Source organism: Ascaphus truei, chromosome 4 (genome assembly GCF_040206685.1).
Source record: "Ascaphus truei isolate aAscTru1 chromosome 4, aAscTru1.hap1, whole genome shotgun sequence".
NCBI classification, from domain to species: Eukaryota; Metazoa; Chordata; class Amphibia; order Anura; family Ascaphidae; genus Ascaphus; species Ascaphus truei.
Genome location: NC_134486.1, coordinates 264,380,152 through 264,400,636, shown reverse-complemented (window position 1 = coordinate 264,400,636; position 20,485 = coordinate 264,380,152). Strand labels below are relative to the sequence as shown.

The 20,485-nt window shown below is 41.6% G+C and overlaps 1 protein-coding gene across 1 annotated transcript in view; it reads left to right on the top strand.

Annotated features, from left to right (window-relative positions):
* UBE2J1 (ubiquitin conjugating enzyme E2 J1) overlaps positions 1 to 20,485 on the top strand; it is a 48,356-nt gene that overhangs the window by 20,711 nt on the left and 7,160 nt on the right. Inside the window, exons 3-7 of the mRNA XM_075597444.1 lie at positions 7,083 to 7,214; positions 7,320 to 7,404; positions 9,614 to 9,719; positions 10,839 to 10,962; positions 20,375 to 20,476. Coding sequence (XP_075453559.1) covers positions 7,083 to 7,214; positions 7,320 to 7,404; positions 9,614 to 9,719; positions 10,839 to 10,962; positions 20,375 to 20,476 — 549 coding nt within the window. The remainder of the gene's footprint in view (positions 1 to 7,082; positions 7,215 to 7,319; positions 7,405 to 9,613; positions 9,720 to 10,838; positions 10,963 to 20,374; positions 20,477 to 20,485) is intronic.

The following is a 20,485-nucleotide window of genomic DNA, read 5'->3' as shown; positions in this document are numbered from 1 at the left end:
CCAAATTAGGTTGGGATAATTTGCATTGTAGATGCTTTTTGCATCTTTGGTGATATGAATTCCTAGGTATTTTATAGACTTCTTCTGCCAATTGAATTTGAAATTTAGTTTCAATAGTTTTTCCGTATGTCTAGGGAGATTGATATTCAGAGCTTCAGATTTGGTTTGGTTTATTTTAAACCCAGAGATTTTGGAGAATTTGTCTAGTAGATCAAATAGATTTGGTAATGAAGTGAGGGGTTTTGAAATGATTAGTAAGATATCATCTGCATACAGGGCCGCTTTATGGGATTGAGCGTATGCGTTTAACCCTGAGATATCAGTATTATCTCGAATGCGTGCTGCCAGAGGTTCGATACATAGGGCAAACAGGAGGGGAGATAGAGGGCACCCCTGTCTTGTGCCGCTTTGAATTTGAAATGGAAGTGAGGGGTAGCCCTGATGTATAACCCTAGCGGATGGGCTTGAGTACAGCGACATAATCGCTCCGCTCACCCTATCCCCGAAGCCAAATGCTGTTAGCGTCTCTTTTAAGTATGGCCAGTCGATCCTATCAAAAGCTTTTTCAGCATCCAGACTTAATAGCATAGTTTGAGTGTTATTTTTATTTGCCAATTCTAGCAGATCAATAAATCGTCGGGTGTTATCCGCTGCTTGTCTTCCTTTGATGAAGCCGACCTGATCTGGATGTATTAGTCTGGGTAGGATTAGACTTAATCTGTTGGCCAACAATTTAGCATATATTTTTATATCGGTATTGATTAAGGAAATTGGCCTATAGCTTTTACAATTCAGCGGATCCTTGCCAGGTTTGTGTATTAGAGATATAGACGCCCGCAGCATATCCTCGGGGATTGGGGCTCCTGCTAGTATAGCGTTGAACATGTGGAGCAGCTGTGGGGCTAGTGAATTTGAAAACTTCTTATAGTATAGCCCCGAGAAACCATCTGGTCCTGGTGCCTTTGATGGTTTAAGTTCTTTGATGGCCTGGGACACTTCTTCTAATGTGAAGTCGGCGCCCAGGGCCTCTTTGTCCTGCTCTGTCAATCTCCCTATCTTTGAGCTGGTTAAGAAATCTCTTAGAGCTCTGCTCGTGTTGATATTATGTGCCACTTTCTTACCATCATATAGGGAACTATAAAATGAACCAAATTCTTCTACTATTTTTTTGGGGTTGGCTGTTTGTATGCCTGATTTTAAGCGTATAGCTTGGATGTTAAACTTAGATTGCCTATCTTTTAAAGCTCGAGCTAGCATCGTATCCGGCCTGTTAGCTTTTTCATAGAATTTCCTCTTGGACCAACTCAGGGAGTTATCTGCTCTGGAAGTCAATAGCATGTTTAGTTCAATTTTTGTATCTTTTAGATCATGAGTTGTTTGTGAGTCGGGATTAGATTTGTGGTTTAAGATAAGGGAATGTAAATTAGATTGGAGCCATTTAATCTTTGAATCTCTTTCTCGTTTTCGTTTAGCTGTGATGTTGATCAATATGCCCCTTAAGGTTGCTTTATGAGCCTCCCAAAGTATCATATGGGATTCCACAGAGCCTGTGTTTATTGTGAAAAATTGAACTATTTCTTGATCTATTATATCACATATTTCAGGTATCTTTAGAATAGACTCATTAAGTTTCCAGTTTGCACCTGGCCGATTGGGTCGGATATTATTGCACCTTAGCTCTATTGGTGCGTGGTCAGACCATGAAATATCATGGATCTCTGTTTGCGTGACCATAGGAACCAGGTGGCACGAGATAAAGAGGTAGTCGATTCTACTGTATGAGGTATGTGGGTGGGAATAAAAGGTGTAATCTTTGGTAGATGGATGGAGCTCTCTCCATATATCCACTAACTGGGTGTCTTTCAGGCCTCTATGAAGGGCGGATTGCGCTTTTTTATTGTCAGAGACTCCTCCTCTTGATCTATCTATATCTGAATGCATTGTTATATTGCAATCTCCTCCTACAATGACGCAGCCTTTGGCTATTGAGTTTAGTATTTTGAAGAATTTATCAAAGAAAGTTGCGTCTTGTATACAGGGAGCGTATAGGGAGGCCAATGTAATAGGCTGTTCATGGATCATTCCTACTAATATAATATAGCGGCCTTCGGTATCTTTTTTAATTGTCTGTGAGACAAATGGGATTTTATTATTGAACAGAATGGCTACCCCTCTTTTTTTGATTGAAGCTGATGAAGTGAAATATTGGGAGAAGCCCTTGTCTAGGAATTTGGGTGGGTTGTTCTTACTGAAGTGTGTCTCCTGCAAGAACAACACATCTGCCTGTTTTCTCTTGTAGTCCGTAAAAGCTAATTTTCTTTTGATTGGACTATTAAAGCCCTTTACATTGTGAGATATTAAGGTTAACGCCATGTGTCATAGTGGTAGAAGTAACCAGTGTAAAGACCCTTATACTCACCTTTAGCTATTGCTCCGTTGAATCTATCCGATGTTCCTCTCATAAGTGCGTCGATTAGTCTCATCCATAGGGCTCCGTTTGTCCATGGGAAGGTAGGGAAGGGGACATAGGAAGGATAGGTAGACAAAACAAGGGAGGCTACAAGAGGGATATAACGTGGGTTAAAAAGCAACATATAAAAAGGGAAAAGTATAAAAAGGAGTGAACAAAAAACAGGAACGTGTCTCGGGAGCCCCCGAGGGATGTTCCTGTGCCCAGTAGGTAGGTCTGCTGGCTCCATCTCATGGATGAGCCGGACTCCTGTATTGGAGGCAATCCTACCTGGGACTTGTGGTTGGTCTCTCCTGTTGAGGGACCAAAAAGAAAAACACATGCGCGTCGCCGGGGATAACCCCACCGGCACAATTTCCATAAATTCAATAACTTATTAACTGCGGCAGCTTAATTTGGGTTTCTTGAGTGCCTCATAACATTTAGAACCTTAATATGAACAGGAATATCAATTATATTCCTCCAGGGTAACCGTAAAACCCAATGTCAATCATAATCAAAACTTTCTCAACGTATAGCAACTATGAGGCAATATTTGGTAGACTATCGTAAATAATGCTCCGATCTTATTGCGTATATTATTGCGGGGAATGCCTGTACATGACATATGACAAATGATACAAATAAGGCATATAAAACAGATATATGGACATATAAGGTAGATAGGGCGACTATATATTCCTAGAATAAATAAACATATCTTTACCCAATGCATAGGATAGTGAACAATGTAAAATGTATCAACTGTATTAACTGCTATTTTGTTGAGGATAATAATCCAAAAGTTATGAGAGATATAATCATATACACTTCATATACCTCTTATGTAAAGTATAGATCCTAATAGTTATATATACATTACACTGCTCAATCACTTACATTATCGATATAAATTATGTGTGGATCTTTTAGGAGTCTGTCGTCTCGTATGGAATCTCTGAGTCAACTATATTGAATGCTATTTTTATATGACATTAGGTGTCTACTATGATTATCTGGGGTATATTGGTAGAGATAATAATGCGACTAACAGTGTAGAAAGTGAATAATAGAGGATAATAGTATATAGAATAAACAGTGTCTTGTATATAGCTAAAGATATACATATAGAATATAGCATAAATTATACGTATAAAGTCTACCTACCTATATATATATATATATTCCTACGAATGTATACCTGAACATCCCATATGCACAGATTATTCATATAGTACACCTCTAATACATGCATACTATAGTACATCTCAACATATTATAGCTTAATATAGTATATTACAGAATATATATATACACGTCTACATCTCCTAATTATACAGCTCCCTAGTATATATATATATCGTGCATATAATATAGCATATAAATAGAGAACAAAAGGTATATGTACTACCTATATACATATACCGCACACGTACAACATACACATATATACAGCACGTATATGGCACATAGCATACAGTGTAGTACAGTATGATATAGTATATTACAGTATATATATATATACGTCTACAACTCCTAGCTCTGCAGCTTCCTAGTGTATATATATTGAATGTAGATATACACTATATAAATATATACAGTGTATATATATTGTGCATACAATACAGCATCTAAATAGAGAACAAATAGAGAACAAATAGAGAACAAAAGGCATATGTACTACATATATACACATACAGCATACGTACAACATAGACATATATATAGCATGTTTATGGCACACAGCATACATCAAATATATATTATAAAGTATATAGCACATTTATATTCATTTATAATCTTATGGTTTTTTGAAACTTTTGTGATTATTGTAACTTTATTGTAACTTTATTTTGAAAACTTAATGTAACTGTAACCGGGAACGGGACCTGTAAGTACTTGAAAGTGGGGCAGGCTATAAGTCCAATCGCCTACTGCCTCTCCACCTAAGTCTCACAGAGGAGTTGCTGTCTCTAAGATACAGGCTCCTGTATCGGGGCACAGCCATCTTGGGCATACGAGATCTCCAGGAAGTGTCCAAGATCTCGCGAGAGGGAGGTGCTTGGCGATGACGTCAGATCTCTAGCGCGGGAAAGCCATTCTGCCTCCCGCTCACCAAGGAGAAGGACCAAGGGAAGATGGCTGCCGCTCTAAAGTTGTGGACGGAGCTGCTCCGAGCACACCATCCTCTGCAACGGCCCTGGTGAGTCGTCCTCCTGCTTGGTGGTGTGTAATTAGAGTATATAGTTGGGTGTAAGGCTTCAAAAAAGGGCACTGCTGCATGAGAAGGATTTATTTGGCTTTATTTGGTGCTACGGGTATCGGTGGCATCGTTGATCCTTGAGCCATTCTTGGGACGGGCAGCCTTGCTCCCAGTGGTGGTAGGTGCCCTCGAGCTGGGTGAAGGGGGGCGAGACGGGCCTTGAGGTGATCCTGTGGCCCCAAGTTTGGCCAAAAAGCCCTCCCCGTCCTCCGGTCTCCGTAGAGTGTGTGCAACACCATTTTTGACAGAGAGCAAAGCACACGGGAACAACCAACGGTATTTAATGTTGCTATCCCTGAGTGTCTTTGTGATATGGGCTAGAGCTTTTCTTTTGGTGAGGGTAGCTGGTGCAAGGTCCTGGTAAACCTGGAGCTTGACTCCTTCAAACTCCAGAGACCTTGCTTCCCTGGCAATCCTACACACCTCCTCCTTGGTGCGGTAGTGATGGAAGCGGGCCACAATATCTCTAGGGGGGTCTCCTGCTTGCGGTTTACCACGCAGAGCTCTGTGGCATCGGTCCAAACAGATTTCTGACTCCGGTTTATCTGGGAATAGGTGTTCCAGCCAGTTGTTGGTAAAATCTGCTGGATCTGTTATATTTTCGGGTACTCCTCTCAGGCGTATATTACACCGTCTGTCGCGGTTTTCTGCATCTTCTGCCTTATCTTCTAGAAATTTAATTCTTTCATGCAGTGTGCTGAGTTGCTCTTGAGTTTGTGTTAGGGCAATGGTTGTTTCCTCTGTTGTTGTCTCTAAGGTGGCCGTCCGCTCACCTAATGCATCTACATCTTGTCTGATGGCCCAAAGCTCTGTTTTGAAAAATGTCTGCATTTTGGCACAGAATTCTTTAAGATCTTTTCTCCGGACCATCTCTTCATCTCTATCCTCTTCTGTAGAGGATAGATAATCGGGGTCCATGTTGGTTGTTTGCGCGGGAGTCCCCGGTTTATCTGCTGGAGTGCCCCCTTTCTTCCTGAGATAAGTGGAGATTTGCTGGTTTTTAGTCCGCGCTGTTTTATTAGAAGCCATCTGTGGAGGTTTATTTATCTTTCGTTCTGTTTTATGACTGTGAGTATCTTGTTTTGCCGCTTTTATTTCAAAATCATGTGCCGGTGGGGACGGAGCTCTGTGGTTAGGACTCCATTCTCTCCACCGCCGCGCATGCGCTCTGTTGCAATATTTTTGCAATTGACTCCTCCTTGGTAAATACAGAGGCAAAGCATTTATTTAATACCTCCGCCTTCTGCTTATTTCTAATAATTTGCTTGCCCACCTCGCACTGAATGGGTCCTATATTTTCTTATCTAATCTTTTTGTTATTAAGGTAGTTGAATACATTATGACGTTTGAGTGATACTATCTTAAAATGCCCTTATGGAGTATGCAGCAAGGAAAAGGATTGGCCTAATATTTGTGAGTGACTGTACATATTACCGCGCTCCTCCCTATAGAAGTTTGCTGCTGGTAAAAAGATAGGCCTTACGTATAGAAAAACAAAAAGAACGATTCCTGCGGTCCTATATTTTCTTATCTAATCTTTGTTATTAAGGTAGTTGAATACATTGTTTGGGTTGATCTTCCTATTGCAATCGTTTTTTAAATTTTTGCTAATCTGATTGCCCTTTTGCAACTTTTGTTCCATTCCTTATAATTCTGATATGATACCTCCATCTCTTCTGACTTTAAGAATATTAATGCCGGACTCCTCCTTTCTATTTCACCCCAGCCTGTTCTTTCCCTTTATCACTTTGACTAATAATGACAAGATAATTAGTTAAAACCAAACAAATGGGAAAAGTCTAGATAAGCTACATATATTCAGTGTAGGTACCTGCAAAATTTGGTTATGCCTTGACGTGGATTGCAGGCGCTTTGGCCAAAGGGTTGAACAAAATAACCCTTATTCATGAGATCACTATTTTATTTTAGCCTAATTGGTAGGAGCGCAGGAATCGTTCTTTTTGTTTCTCACAAAGGAGACTAGATAAACACTTAGGATTTGTTTGTGTACATTGTGGTTATAGTGCAGCCTCATGAAGGCACAGTGCAGAAATCTTTTAATGATCCTTCTGACAGCCTTTTGCTACCCTTGTGACAGTCTTAGGACATTGGAAGGACTGACACACCAGGGTCCATGAGCAAGTCTTTGCTAGTTTTCCGGAGGGGGGGTGGGGATTAGAGCGAAAGTGGAGGGCTGTGTCATCTGAAAATACCGAGATCACTTGGTTGCTACTTGCTGGAAGGCCCATGGTTCTCAGATGTTGTGACTCTTCTGACAGCAAAAAGTTTAATTTGCCTCAATTGTATTGCTGTTGTACTCCACATCTCTTTGGATTCATATAGGCTTTAATCTAAATTTTTGTTTTTCAGGATAATCTCTTTGAATGGCACTTTTCTGTCAGGGGCCCTCCAGATTCAGACTTTGATGGAGGAGTTTACCATGGACGAATTGTCCTTCCACCAGAATATCCCATGAAGCCACCTAGCATCATTTTATTGACTGTAGGTTCTCGGTGTCATTTGAGTTCTCATTCCAATGTCTGATTTGTGCTGTGTGTGTTGAACATACATGCATCTCATGTCTGTTTCAACTTCTATATTTGGCAGGCCAACGGCAGGTTTGAAGTGGGAAAGAAGATCTGTTTGAGCATTTCTGGCCATCATCCTGAAACATGGCAGCCCTCTTGGAGTAGTAAGTCTATTGTATTAATAAGCGCACAAGTACGTAAAGCAGCAATTCCCTCCATTGCTCACCACGTTTTTAGAAGGGTTTTAAACCAAGAGGTCTCCTAGTGTAGGGATTTATTGCATCTTCACCTGAAGAACCCACAGTGGGCCTTTTACTGTCTACCAAAATGGCTGCTCAGCAGTTTCCTACCACACACGGCAATCTGGAACAGTGACCATATACTGTAAGTCGGTTATACTCATTGGCTCACAGGCAGCTTGCTGACATCCTCCATTTAACAGTGACACATATTAACCACTTCCCCTCTGCCATGCCTCTTAACCCTTCCACCATGGCTCAACCCCTTTCTCTCCTCCCCCCGTATTTCTCTTGGTTCTCACCCGTGCCTCTTGACCGCCTCCTTCCCCATGCCCATTAACCCACGCCTCCTCATGCCCTATTAATGTGTACAGGAGAAGGGGGGTCGAGGGGGTAATTGTAAATTTTCTTACTGTGCACCCCAAAACTGGAACAACCTAACGGAGACTCTCGCATTCACCACCAGTTTAAGTTCTTTCAAAACTAAGGCTGTCACACATTTTAATCTGGTCTGTAACTGTTACATACGCCTATAATATATATTATCTTTAACTGTGCATGCAATGTCCTGTATATAATGTATAACCTGTTCACTTATGTAACTGTATTTGTAACCATGTATTATTTGTCATCTTAACTCCATGCCCAGGACATACTTGAAAACGAGAGGTAACTCTCAATGTATTACTTCCTGGTAAAACATTTTATAAATACATTTAAAAAAAGAGACTACCTAATTCAAACAATGTAAAAAATACAGAGGCCCGTTCTCTTCCCCACCGATTGCCGGGGGAGAGAGCGTGGGGCCTCTGCAAAGGTCTCTTGCCTTCTACTTCGCGTCGCCCTCCTCCTTCTTTAGCAACGCAGCGTCACGCGATACTGCAGGAGGAGGAGGGCAGCGCGGCAGGGGGAGGCGGTCTGGGCGGCAAAAAGGTAAGTGCCTATGGGCGGTAACATTTAAGTCCGCCACTGTTTCTGCAGCTGGAAGAAGTACAGATTTGTGCTGTACTTAACACAATTAGTAATATATCTCCGTGCACTTAATTACTTTGATGCTAAATGCCATTCACAAAGCAAAATTTACTATCTCCTAACTCCTGAGAAGAAGATACCGATATCGCAATCATTTTAATGAATGTTTTAAAAGGTGCAGTTATCCTCCGTTTGTTAGTTTAAAAGAGAGAAACCAAAGTACAGTCCTAGAACACAATGAATAAGCCTTCGGGGTGCAAAATTGGCAAATGTCAACCTCCATTTCTATTCCCCTTGTGTGCACCTGTTGGCTCTAATTTCTCCATCTTTGCCAGCGGCGCCAGTCAGAAAAAGACAGTGCTTGGCGTACAGCTGTGAATTGTGCGTACGGAAAAATAATATTTCTCTGTGCCACAAAATCAATTAAGTGCGTCAAAATCGTCAGCGAAGTTAAAACTTGGCATGAACCCTAAAAAGACTGTTAATAGTGTTGGCCCAGAATGAGGTTGCTATGTATCAACCCAAAAATGTACAGTATTTGACGCAGTACAGATGTTTTCATTATATAGCTAAGAACAAAGTGTATTACACTAATTCATTTCTATTTACCAACACTAGTCCTAAATAAATAATACGCATGATTCTGTCTTCATTTCAATTGTATTAATGGTGTATTGAACATGAAAGATGCCTCAAAGTCTTTAGACATAGGACGCACATTTTTATTTTTTTAAAGGTTTATATGACTTTTTGTTAGCACTGACATATTGACACTATACTGTTTTGCATGAGTTTGTTAACAATGTTGATCACTGGCTGAAAAGTGACCCCTTAAGGGTCAAATAGTAGTAGTCTTTGTTGTAGGTGATTCACCCCTTCTTTTTAACTATAACCTTACATTTTAAACCCAAAACGTTAGTCTCCCTTGATTGGGACGGGTTAAAACAGGAAAGAGAATGACTTATAATTTTTGACATAACAACCAGGGGAGGGATGGTTGTGGAGTTATGGCCCATGCATGCGAATTGGAAGCATATCATTGGTTACTCATTTAATCCTGTGGCAACAACATATTTTATTTTGTGGCTGTGCTCTTTATGGTTCATGCATTTATCAATGTACTCACAAGTTGGTTATTGTGCCCCCACCTCACATTTTTTAGTAAGAACTGCATTATTGGCCATAATTGGATTCATGCCAACCAAAGGAGAAGGTGCCATAGGCTCTCTGGATTACACACCTGAGGAAAGAAAAGCACTTGCCAAAAAGTAAGCGATTACACATTAATCTTACCCTCTTTAAAAACGCAATCCAAGCAGGTGATTTTTTTTGTTTTTGTTTGTGTTTATAGGATTGAAGCAGGGGTTCTCTGGAGTTGAACCCCATTTTATTTCTGGAACGCCCTACTTCCTGAAATACAGACCTCCAAACTGGTGTCCGGTATCTCTGCAAAGTTTTCAAAGCTCCGGCACCTCGCAGGCCAATATGAAGCCGAGCCTGATGATGTCCCGGCTTCCTATTGGCACGCAGGGCGCGGGAGCTTTGAAACTCTGCCATTATGTGAACCCTGCTAGCCGAGCGGCTACCAGCAGGGGTGGATTGGAGGTGAAATGTGGCCTGGGCATTTTACCCACATGGCAGTCCTCCTCCCATGATGTCACTGTGTCACGTGATGGTGCATTGTCAATGGAGGAAGGCTGCTCTCTTAGAGGGCCCGCTGTCTCCCTCGGCAATCGGTTTCATTGCTGTGAGGAAGCGCGCGGGGGCTTCTGTAACCGCAATGCCTATTGCAGCACCGCCCTGTGGGGGTGCTGTGGGCCGGTGCTGCGGGCATGCTGCGGAATCTGCCCATGGACCCACCGGGCATTCGCCATGTTCCGATGGGCCAATCCGCCCCTGGATACGGACACCCCTATGAAGGTATTCAGCTCCGGAAACAGGGGGTCCCCGGAGCTGGACTTAATGGGGTTTCAGCTTTGGAAACCACCTGCTTCAATCCTATGATAAAAAAATTAAATAAAAATTGCAAAACAAATTGCATGCTTTGATTGCCTCTTTAAGAGAGACGTCTCTGGCTTTCCTTAAAGCAGTTACCTGTGATTAACACTTCCATTGAGTCCGTAAGATTGTCCTTCTGTGTCCTGTCTGGTGGGGCAGAGCTGCATTACTATCCAGCTTCCAAGATATCAAACTACTGATGGAGATGGGTTCACCAAATTCAAACAGATGTACTATTCATTTCATGCATAGTCACAGCCCAAATACATAAACAAAATTTGGATTAAAAAAAATAAATGTTTTTGAATGGTATCTTTTGGCTTCATTTTGTTTATTTCTAGAGTCGCCACTGGTGTCGTGATACATTTCTATCTGTGTTGCACCTCCAGGTCCCAGGAGTTCTACTGTGAAGCGTGCGGGCTGAGCATGAGCTCCTCTCTGCTCCCACTGAGTTCAGATTCAAGCCAAGCTGATAACGAGGCCAAGGAGCTTGCTAGACAAATCAGTTTTAAGGTACGTGAACCACAAGATGATTTTGAAATCTGGGAGGGCTGTAGGAGATTGTGACATGCAGACAACGTGTAAATATGGGCTAGTGTTTAGGAGAGCGGTCTGATTAGTTGCATGCGTCTGTGTCACAGTAGAAATGTTGTCTGTGGTATAAAAAGCACTGAGAGTTAGCAATATAGATTTTTGAACACCACTCACATGAAAAGGAGGGACAATAAGGAAAGAAAAGGTTGAATGCACGTAGTCAGTGGTATCTCCTTTATACCCATCTTCATATATGTACAAAACAGGGCTCACAGCATAAAAATCGAGTGGAATTAATGTATATATGACACAAGTTCATAAAAGTGTTTACTTAAACTGCTTATTCAGAACAAAACATCTTTACAAAAATGTTTTCGAGAAAATAAGCCAGGTTACAAGATATAACACAGAACCCCACAAGGTAATGGTACATTATATGCAGTTTATAGTTCAACTGGTGCAGAATAGGTAACTAAATGATAGATCCATTATTGTCCAGTTAAGTTGGTCCCAAATTGTAGTCCCTGGGCTGCACTGATGGAAATCCTGATGAAAGCTCTCTGCCCTTTTTCAAGCCATCATGGGGATTGGTATCCTAGTGTGGTCTTATAACCGTTCTCCAACGTGTCTCAGCCGGATGTCGGAAGTGACGTCAACTTCCGGTAAAGTCGCCATCCATGCGTTCCACCGCAATGTGTGTCAGAAAGACAGATGCAGAACCGTAAACACACACTGCGTGCAATCTTCTGTGTTCCAGATAGGCAATTCTGGAGGATTATACAATATGACACTAACATGGTAAAACCATTACGCAAACAAGCAAAGAGTTTACTCCATTTAGTCGTATATCGTACGTGGAATAATATAAACACCACACAAACGTAAGAAATATATAAGGAAATAGAAAAACAGTGCAATCTAGTATATTACCTCATAATACGAAGCATGTTACATTATAGTGGACACAATTTAATAATACCCAATGTTATCAGATCCATTTGAGGCATTCTAGACCATAATGGGTACATAATCGTATAGCCTGATGTAAACAGACCGTAATAGTCCCTATTGTAGGTCCATGTGAGGAATGCAATAACATAATTGGTACACATTAGAATATCATAATCTGATCAAGCCAAATAGTCCCTATTGCGGGTCCATACATAAAATGTATAGTTGGTAATATTTTGGTTTAGAAAGGTCACAAATGTTAAGGGCATGGAGACCCTAGTACATTAATAGTATAAATGGGGTTCAAGATATTACTGTGACGTGTGCCAGCAAATACATTGAGTCAACCCAGTATACCAGACAACCTTCAGTGCAGAATGCAGTGGAGAAATAGATCATTCCAACGATGGTATAAAGAGAATGTATAACAAATCAAGAGATAGCGCAGGCAGGTACACCATGTGGAAAGAAATCCAGAAAGTTAGCAACAGAAGGGAAAGGTGACCACATAGATGGCTAAGAAGTTCTGTTGGCAAAACAGGCAAGGCAAATGAGAAAAAACACCAAACCCACCAAAGGAAGGCCATGACATAAACCGAAACCCTAACCTCTATCAGAGTCCAGGATCATGGGTCAGGTGGGCTGACACCAATAACCCACCCTCGCTAAAGGGAAACAGTCTGTGAGGTGTCAGTGAACACACCCCAGATCCAGTTATGGATTTGAGTCTCCTCTCTAGTTGCATTTTCTGGCTTCACTCCATGTCGTGGTGTCTGTACCCCATTAATAATTTGAAAGGTTAATTGGCAAGTATTATGGCCTGCCTATACAAAATAGTGTGCCAGAGCCTCACTGTCCCATCTCTTCTGATAGCTGCCTTGTGTTGGCGAATTCTCTCCTTCACCTGTTGGGTTCTCTCTCCCACATATCTTAGTCCGCATGGGCATTTTATGACGTTTGACATACCTGTATGTGAAGGTGTAAAATTCCCTTATTACGAACCTCTTGGGGGGTGAGTGAAACTGTTTCCCAATTGTAGGCTGTCTCATTGTGAGCATGGTTGCTAGTTTGTGTGGGCTTAGGAGGGGGGTGGTGTCTTTGTCTTAATTGAACTGCCAAAATCAGCCCTTACGAGTCTATACCGTAGGTTTTAACCCCATTTGTATGCGCACAATGGTGGTGGAGAGAAGCAATCTTTTGGGTTTGAGTTGCTCCGTAATACATCCCAATGTTTAAAAATGATTTTCCAATCTGAGTGTAAGAACAAGCAGAGAATGACCTCCAGAGACCGATGCTCCAAATAGTGCAACAGATTCCACAATGTCCACAATAGAAGTGATAATAAAGAAATAGAAGCGCTGCTGATCATATCCTAAATCTAAGAAATATGAGCCAGGGAGTAAGACTGTGTACACGAGACTGAACATCAGGATGGGGCCATAATGTGGTAGGGAGACAAGCTAACGGTGGAGCCGTGTTCCCTGCATGGAACCATATACCGGCCCACTACAGCTGATCTCCGCCACTACCCTCACACATCCCGGCATCTAATACACAGCCAAGCATCCCCGCAAAGAGTAAGTACTCGTCGAGTTCAATCCTTCAAACACTGTAAATAGGAAGCAGATCAGGTGCGCCACAGAGCGTGCTCCTGCCGAGTAATCAGGTAAGTGAAAGAGAGTTGGTATAGGCGGTTCACAGCTAACCGTAGGGGTACAAATATGTCCAAACGCAATGGAAAAAAAGGGTTGTTTATTCAGTGCATATTAAAGTGAATCTGCCACAGAGTAACTCTGACGCGTTTCGTCCACCAATAGGACGCCGGGACTTCGACAAAGTCCTATTGGTGGACGAAACGCATCAGAGTTACTCTGTGGCAGATTCACTTTAATATGCACTGAATAAACAACCCTTTTTTTCATTGCGTATGGACATATTTGTATCCCTACGGTGAGCTGTGAACTGCCTATACCAACTCTTTCACTTCCAATCTGAGTGGACTGAGTATTTATTATATGTGGAAACGAGGCACTGAGAATTCCCTAGAATTCTTAGGGACTGACTTGTCCAGAAGTTCTGTGCGGGGAACTCTCTCCGCTTTAAGACGTTGAGAATGTAGTGGTGTTTTTGGGTATCCTGTCTGGGTGAATTTACACTCCATATCACTACAGTTTTGATGTCTTATTCCTCGTCCAGCCATGAATAGTTTTGTATACATCCATCCCTCATGCTGAGGGTATCGGGCCAGCTAAATCTGCTGTAGATGAATAAAATATATTTACTCCAAATGAGAGGAGGTTCATTGTTGACATTCTGGACATAACACACACCCAAAATGTATTTCTGAGGATACTGTTTACGTCCAAAAACAAGGTACAGCCATGGGATCGAACATCGCACCCACATACGTCAACATCTTTATTTACTCGTTTGAAAAAACCTTTATTTACTCCAGGCCCATCAAATTCAGAATAGCTTGTGGGGGGGGGGGGGGCAATTCTTGAGTCTGACTGCAAGCCTTGGGCTGCAAAATCAGAGTGGTGGAATGAAAAAATTAAATAGGGAGACTCCCCTCTCTCCCTCTCCCCCATCCATCCTGTCTCCCTCGCTCTCCTCCCCGTCCCCTCTCTCTCTCCATCCCCTAGCTCTCCCTGTGGGGGCAATTTGACTCACCTGCTCACACTCTGGGTCCCAGCAAAGCAGCTGCCTGACGTGGTCTGTCTGTGCGGCACAGGGCGCATGGCGACACCTTGTGGGCCGCCTTAGGCCGCATGTTTGACAGCCCTGGTTTGCTCATACTCTCTCTTTGAGAAATACAGACTTATGTGGTTGCAATCGATTACCCGTTTCTCATCTTGTCTGGTAACACATCTACCCTACTGACTTCTGTTGAGCATATTAACCATTCATCTGAGACAGTAGGCTTTACTTTGACCTAGACCCCATCTCGGTAAACGTCTTGGAGGATACAATTTCCTTGGATTTGGTATGACCGGTATTGGATATGTTTAGTTAACCCACTGACTGCAATAAGATCCTACATTACTGCAATTTCCACCCACAAGGCACTCTGGTGGGGATTACCATACAGCCAAGTCCTCAGGTCCGAATGTGTAACTAGTACTTTGGAATTAACCAACAAAAGAATTGCTGTTATGGAGTTTAAATTCACCCAGATGGGATACCCCAAACCACCACCATTCTCGGTGCCGTTCGTTTCGATATGTAATACTCCGTCTACAAAGGTTAGGAAAATCATTTGCAAACATTCTAATGCATTATGGGGCGACCAGAACCTAAAAGATTGCTTCTCTGTACCACAATTGTGCTCAAACAAATGAGTTAAGAACCTATACAATAGACTTGTAAGGGCTTATTTTGGTAGTTCAGTTATGACACACACCCCTTTTGAGTCCCTCCCCTCCCCCCCTACAAACTAGGCAACTATGCATGTCTAAAGTGCTCCCAATGGTACATACAATTGGGGAAACCTTTACACTAACCCATGACAAGCAAGAGGATCGCAATAATTGGTTTTACACCTGCACATTCAGGTATGTCATATATCTGATAAAATTCCCATGTGCACTAGGAAATGTGGGGGAGAGTACCCAACAGGTGAAGGACAGAATTCGCCAGCACAAGGCAGCTATCAGGAGACGGATCAGTGAGACATTTTGTATAGGCAGGCCATATCGCTAGCCGACTATGCTTTCAAATGATTGATTGGGTATAGAGAACACGACAGGGTGGCAACAAGCAGTAAATGCTACTACAGAGAAGTGTTCTGGATAAGAAGACTCCATATATCGATACCTAATTGGATGAACAAGGACCTGGATCTGAGGTGTTTTCGCCCACCCCTGGCCCATGATCCCGATAGAGGTTAGGGTTTCCGTTTATGCCACTGGCCTTCCTTTGTTGCGTTTTTTTTCTCATTTGCCTTGCCTGTTTTGCCAACAGAATTTCCTATCTGTCTTTGGTCGCCTTTCCCCTTGAGTTGCTAACTTTCTGGATTGCTTACCACATAGTGTACCCGCCTGTACCATCTCTCGGTCTGTTATATATTCTCTTTATACCATTGTTGGAATGATCTATTTCCCCACTGCATTCTGCACAAGAGGTTGCCAAGTATACTTTGCTGACTCCAGGTATTCGCTAGTACACGTCACAGTAATATCTTTTACCCCATTTACACTACTGTGCTTGGATCACCATACCAGTAACATCCATAACAGTAACAGCCATACCAGTAACATCCATACCAGTAACATTTGTGACCTTTCTGGTTCAAAATATTACTAATGACAAATGTCATTTATGGACAAGTAATAGGGACTATTTGGCCTGATCAGATTAGGATATACTAATGTGTAACCATTATGTTGTTGCATTCCTCACATGGATCTACAACAGGGACTATTACGGTCTGTTTACATCAGGCTATATACTATTATGTACCCATTACAGTATGTTCTACTGTAGCGTCCCTCACATGTATCTGATAACATTGGGCATCCTTATATTGTGCCCACTATGATGTAACATTCTCTATACTATGAGGTAATATACTGTACTAGTATGCACTGTTTTTTCTCTTGTATATGTTTCTTAAATTGATTATCTTATTCCACATATGATATCCGATTAAATGGAGTAAACCCTCTGCTAATTAGTGTAATGGTTTTACCATGTTAGTGTCATATTGTATAATCCTCCAGGATTGCCTATCTGGAACGCAGAAGATTGCACGCAGAGAGTGTTTCCGGTTCCGCATCCGTCTTTCTGACACACATTGCGGTGGAACGCATGGATGGCGACTGTACCGGAAGTTGACGTCACTTCCGACATCCGGCTGAGACACATTGGAGAGCGGTTATAAGACAACACTAGGATACCAATCCCTATGATGGTATGAAAAAGGGCAGAGAGCTTTCATCAGGATTTCCATCAGTGCAGCCAGCTAGCCCAGGGACTACAATTTGGGACCAACTTAACTGGACAATAACTGTGATCTATCATTTAGTTACTGTACCTATTCTGCACCAGTTGAATTATAAACTGCATATACTGGACCATTACCTTATAGGGTTCTGTGTTATATATTGTAACCTGGCTTCTTTTCTCAAATAATTTTTGGACGTTTGCAACTTGTATACGTTTTATTTCACTCTTTATTTGTGTGTGGGAGTTCTCTTTTTTGCACTTACATGTAACCTCTTTGGTGCAAGAGGGGCCAGCGACATATATAGCAAAGCAATGCCCCTCTGGCAGTGCAGAGTTTTGAGCAGCATGTGATGTTCCATGGAGATGAAGAAATTGTGCTCCCTCACTCTCCTGAATGAGCTGCGTGGTATGTGTCCTTATGTACTTCTAGTCACCCAAAGTCACTGTTCCTTGGAAGCATAACTCTAGATACCTACAACACCCAGACTAGGAGGATTGACTTCCTTACTCCGTTACCAAAAAAATGCTTTCCTATGAATGTTTAAAAGTACAGTAGATAAAGAGTTGAGGGTCGCAGGATGGTTAGTGACCCTAATGGCTTGGTGGTAAGCAGCTGCAGTTCTGTGATTTTAGTAAGGTTTTGGGGGTTCATTTTCTGATAAGAATATGCATTCTGTGGTTATTCTACTCAGTGCTGCTTTAGATAGAAGCATATTCTTTTTCAAAGGACTCACATGTGTAAAATGCTGCTATATTAATGATTTAACAGCTAAAATTCTCATTTACAGTGAGGTGCCATGGGCATATTCACCACCCGCATGCCGCATCTGTACAGAGAAAACGGCTTCTGCTGTTTGTGCAAATCTTCCTTTTTTATGCTGTGGCACCGCAGTTTTTAAAAAAACCTTTCTCAAGGTTTTTTTTAATGGGTTGTTTTCTCTTCTATAAAATAAGGCCGCGCTTATAGTGCTGGCGACGTGACCGATGCCATCGCCACCCGCGAAAACTATCATTTAACTTTCAGCGACGTCGCTAGCGACGGGGTCATTGATTGGTTCAGAGACAGTCACATGTGGCGACAGTCTCTGAAAAATCAAATTTCCCCGGCTCCCAAATTTTTCGTCGCTCTTACTATAAGCGCTCGCAACGGAGTTCATTGTTTTGAGCGACGTCGCCAGCATAATAAGCGCAGCTTAAGTCTATTAAATAAGTCTGCTAAATAATTGTTTTTTTTAAATAATTTCTATTTGGACTAAATTAATAAAGGAAACATACTGCTGGATATTTCTCACTTGCTACCCCACACCTCTGGAATGTCCTTCCCCACTATATCCCACTGGCACCCTCTCTCCACCTTTTAAACCCATGTTAAAACACACCTCGATAACAAAGCATGTGGGTAGCTCTGTGGCTGATACTATATATTGCCCTTGACCCTTAGACGCTGTCACATATGGCACACCTGTGAGCATGTTGTGACCTGCATATGGGACAATACACAGCTCGCAAGCTGTCCCACTTTTCACCAAGGTCCCTCAAATGAACAATATCTCCCCTAAATCCATCCCCATATACCACCTGTCACAAACAGCACACAAGTGAGCACGTGACTTAGATATGCAACCAGGGTTAATACACACGGCTACTCTAGTCAACTCACCTTTCTCCTATGAAGGTACGTTCAATAAGATAATATTAACCCCTTACTCACAAGCATATGTATATGCTTCCACCACCCGAGAATTATGCATAATATGTAAATTAATATATCTGCCAGGGTTTCAGGTCCCTGTTTATTATAGAAAAACTATGCACTCAACCCACAAAAATCTGTTGTAGCAAAATGTGTCCAAAACTGTAAATGCTCACTTCAGAGCGTCCAACAATTCATTCATTCTTTCAGAGCCCCAAAGCATCACTTATTAAAGAATTGTTTAATATATCTAAAAATACAGTGCTTCAGATTACAGAAAAAGATAATTACAATACATACAATTACAGTAAATGCAAAACAGTTTCTTAAAAGAACAGGATAAAACAATACTCGACCATATATGCCATAAGATTTCCCCTGAGAGGTCATTGGCGTAGAAATATGAGAATGCATGTGTTGGGTCCAAAACACAACTCTGTTGAATTCTGGATTCATAACGCCAAGGCATGACCTATACACCATTCTTTTCCCATTGAAATAATATAAGCCTACTCCTGTCGTAAATCAGCTGCTAGGTTGACGGTTTTACGACTTGGAAAAAAGAAACCTCCCCTTCTGGTTTAAAAGTGTGCCTAGATATATGAAAGACCTCACAACTTAGTGGCCCTGATACACAGATACACGTGAGTCATAAATAGGTTCAGGCAATAATGACGAATGTAACAAGATTAATATTGACCGACTTGCTCCTAAATTTGAGTGACAAATGGATATCTGTCCCTTTATCACCTTTATCACCTCTTTTCATTGAGGACCACATAAGCCCACCCTTGTCATAAATCAGATGCTAGGTTAACGGTTTTGTGACGGAGGGAAACCCCTCCTCCCCCCACTCTTTTCACATTTCAAGAGTTTTTCTCAATACATATACGTGCTCATAACTTCCTTTGTGTGATACTTAGACAGACGTGAGTCATATCAATAGATTCAGGCTATTGTGACGGATGTAACGAGATTAATTATGAACATCTTGCTCCTAAATTTGAGTGACAAATGGATATCTGTCCTTGGCACCTCTTACTCATGCCATGTGTGGTCTCATTGCATGTGTCTCTTTGCCACTATTACAGATATGCAACTCTTATTATGCACAGTAGATGTCACATGATATTCTTATAAAGTCACTCTTTCGTTGAATAATTTCTTAGCCATGCCCCCATGAACCTTGCAGAACCTTCCAGAGAATGCCTTTGAAAGTAGCTCTAAAATGATCCAGTTTAAAAAGTTGTCAAGCGAGCAATATTTTAATCCCATCTCTGGCATAACAACTGCCCTTATCTCGAGACTCTTATCAGCTCCATACAACACATCTTGTACTTTTAGTGGGCCATAAGTGATAACGCAGCAATTAAGTCCTCTTTGAAGCTCTGGACAGACCTAGGAAGAGTCTTAACCTGTCATCAACCCAATATTTTGTATTTTTTAAATCAAACTGTAGCTACATTAACCCCTGAAGCGCCAGATTTAATATCTCATGATATTATCACGACAGACACACTTATCAGAACACACTCCTACTTATTCTCATTATGTGTTCTATTGTTATGTCCCGTATATTACTTCTGTGAAGCGCTATGTACATACATGGTTCTATATAAATAGAAATATGTATGCATGTATATCTTTAAGTGCTTTAATCCTTGTGTTTCTTACAATAAATTTGAGATTACTGTAGTAGCTTTATAAAACATGTACTGTTTTTTGCATGCAAACATGTTCCATCCATCATAAGTTAACTGTAGTTTGACAACCCTTGCTGTGTGCTTCTCTCATCATCAGGCAGAGGTGAATCCTCCTGGAGGGGCTAATGCAGAAGCAAGTCACTCGCAGCCGCAGCCAGAGAGACCCAAAGCGGTTCAAGATGTTGACATGTCCCCTGAGGTATGATAT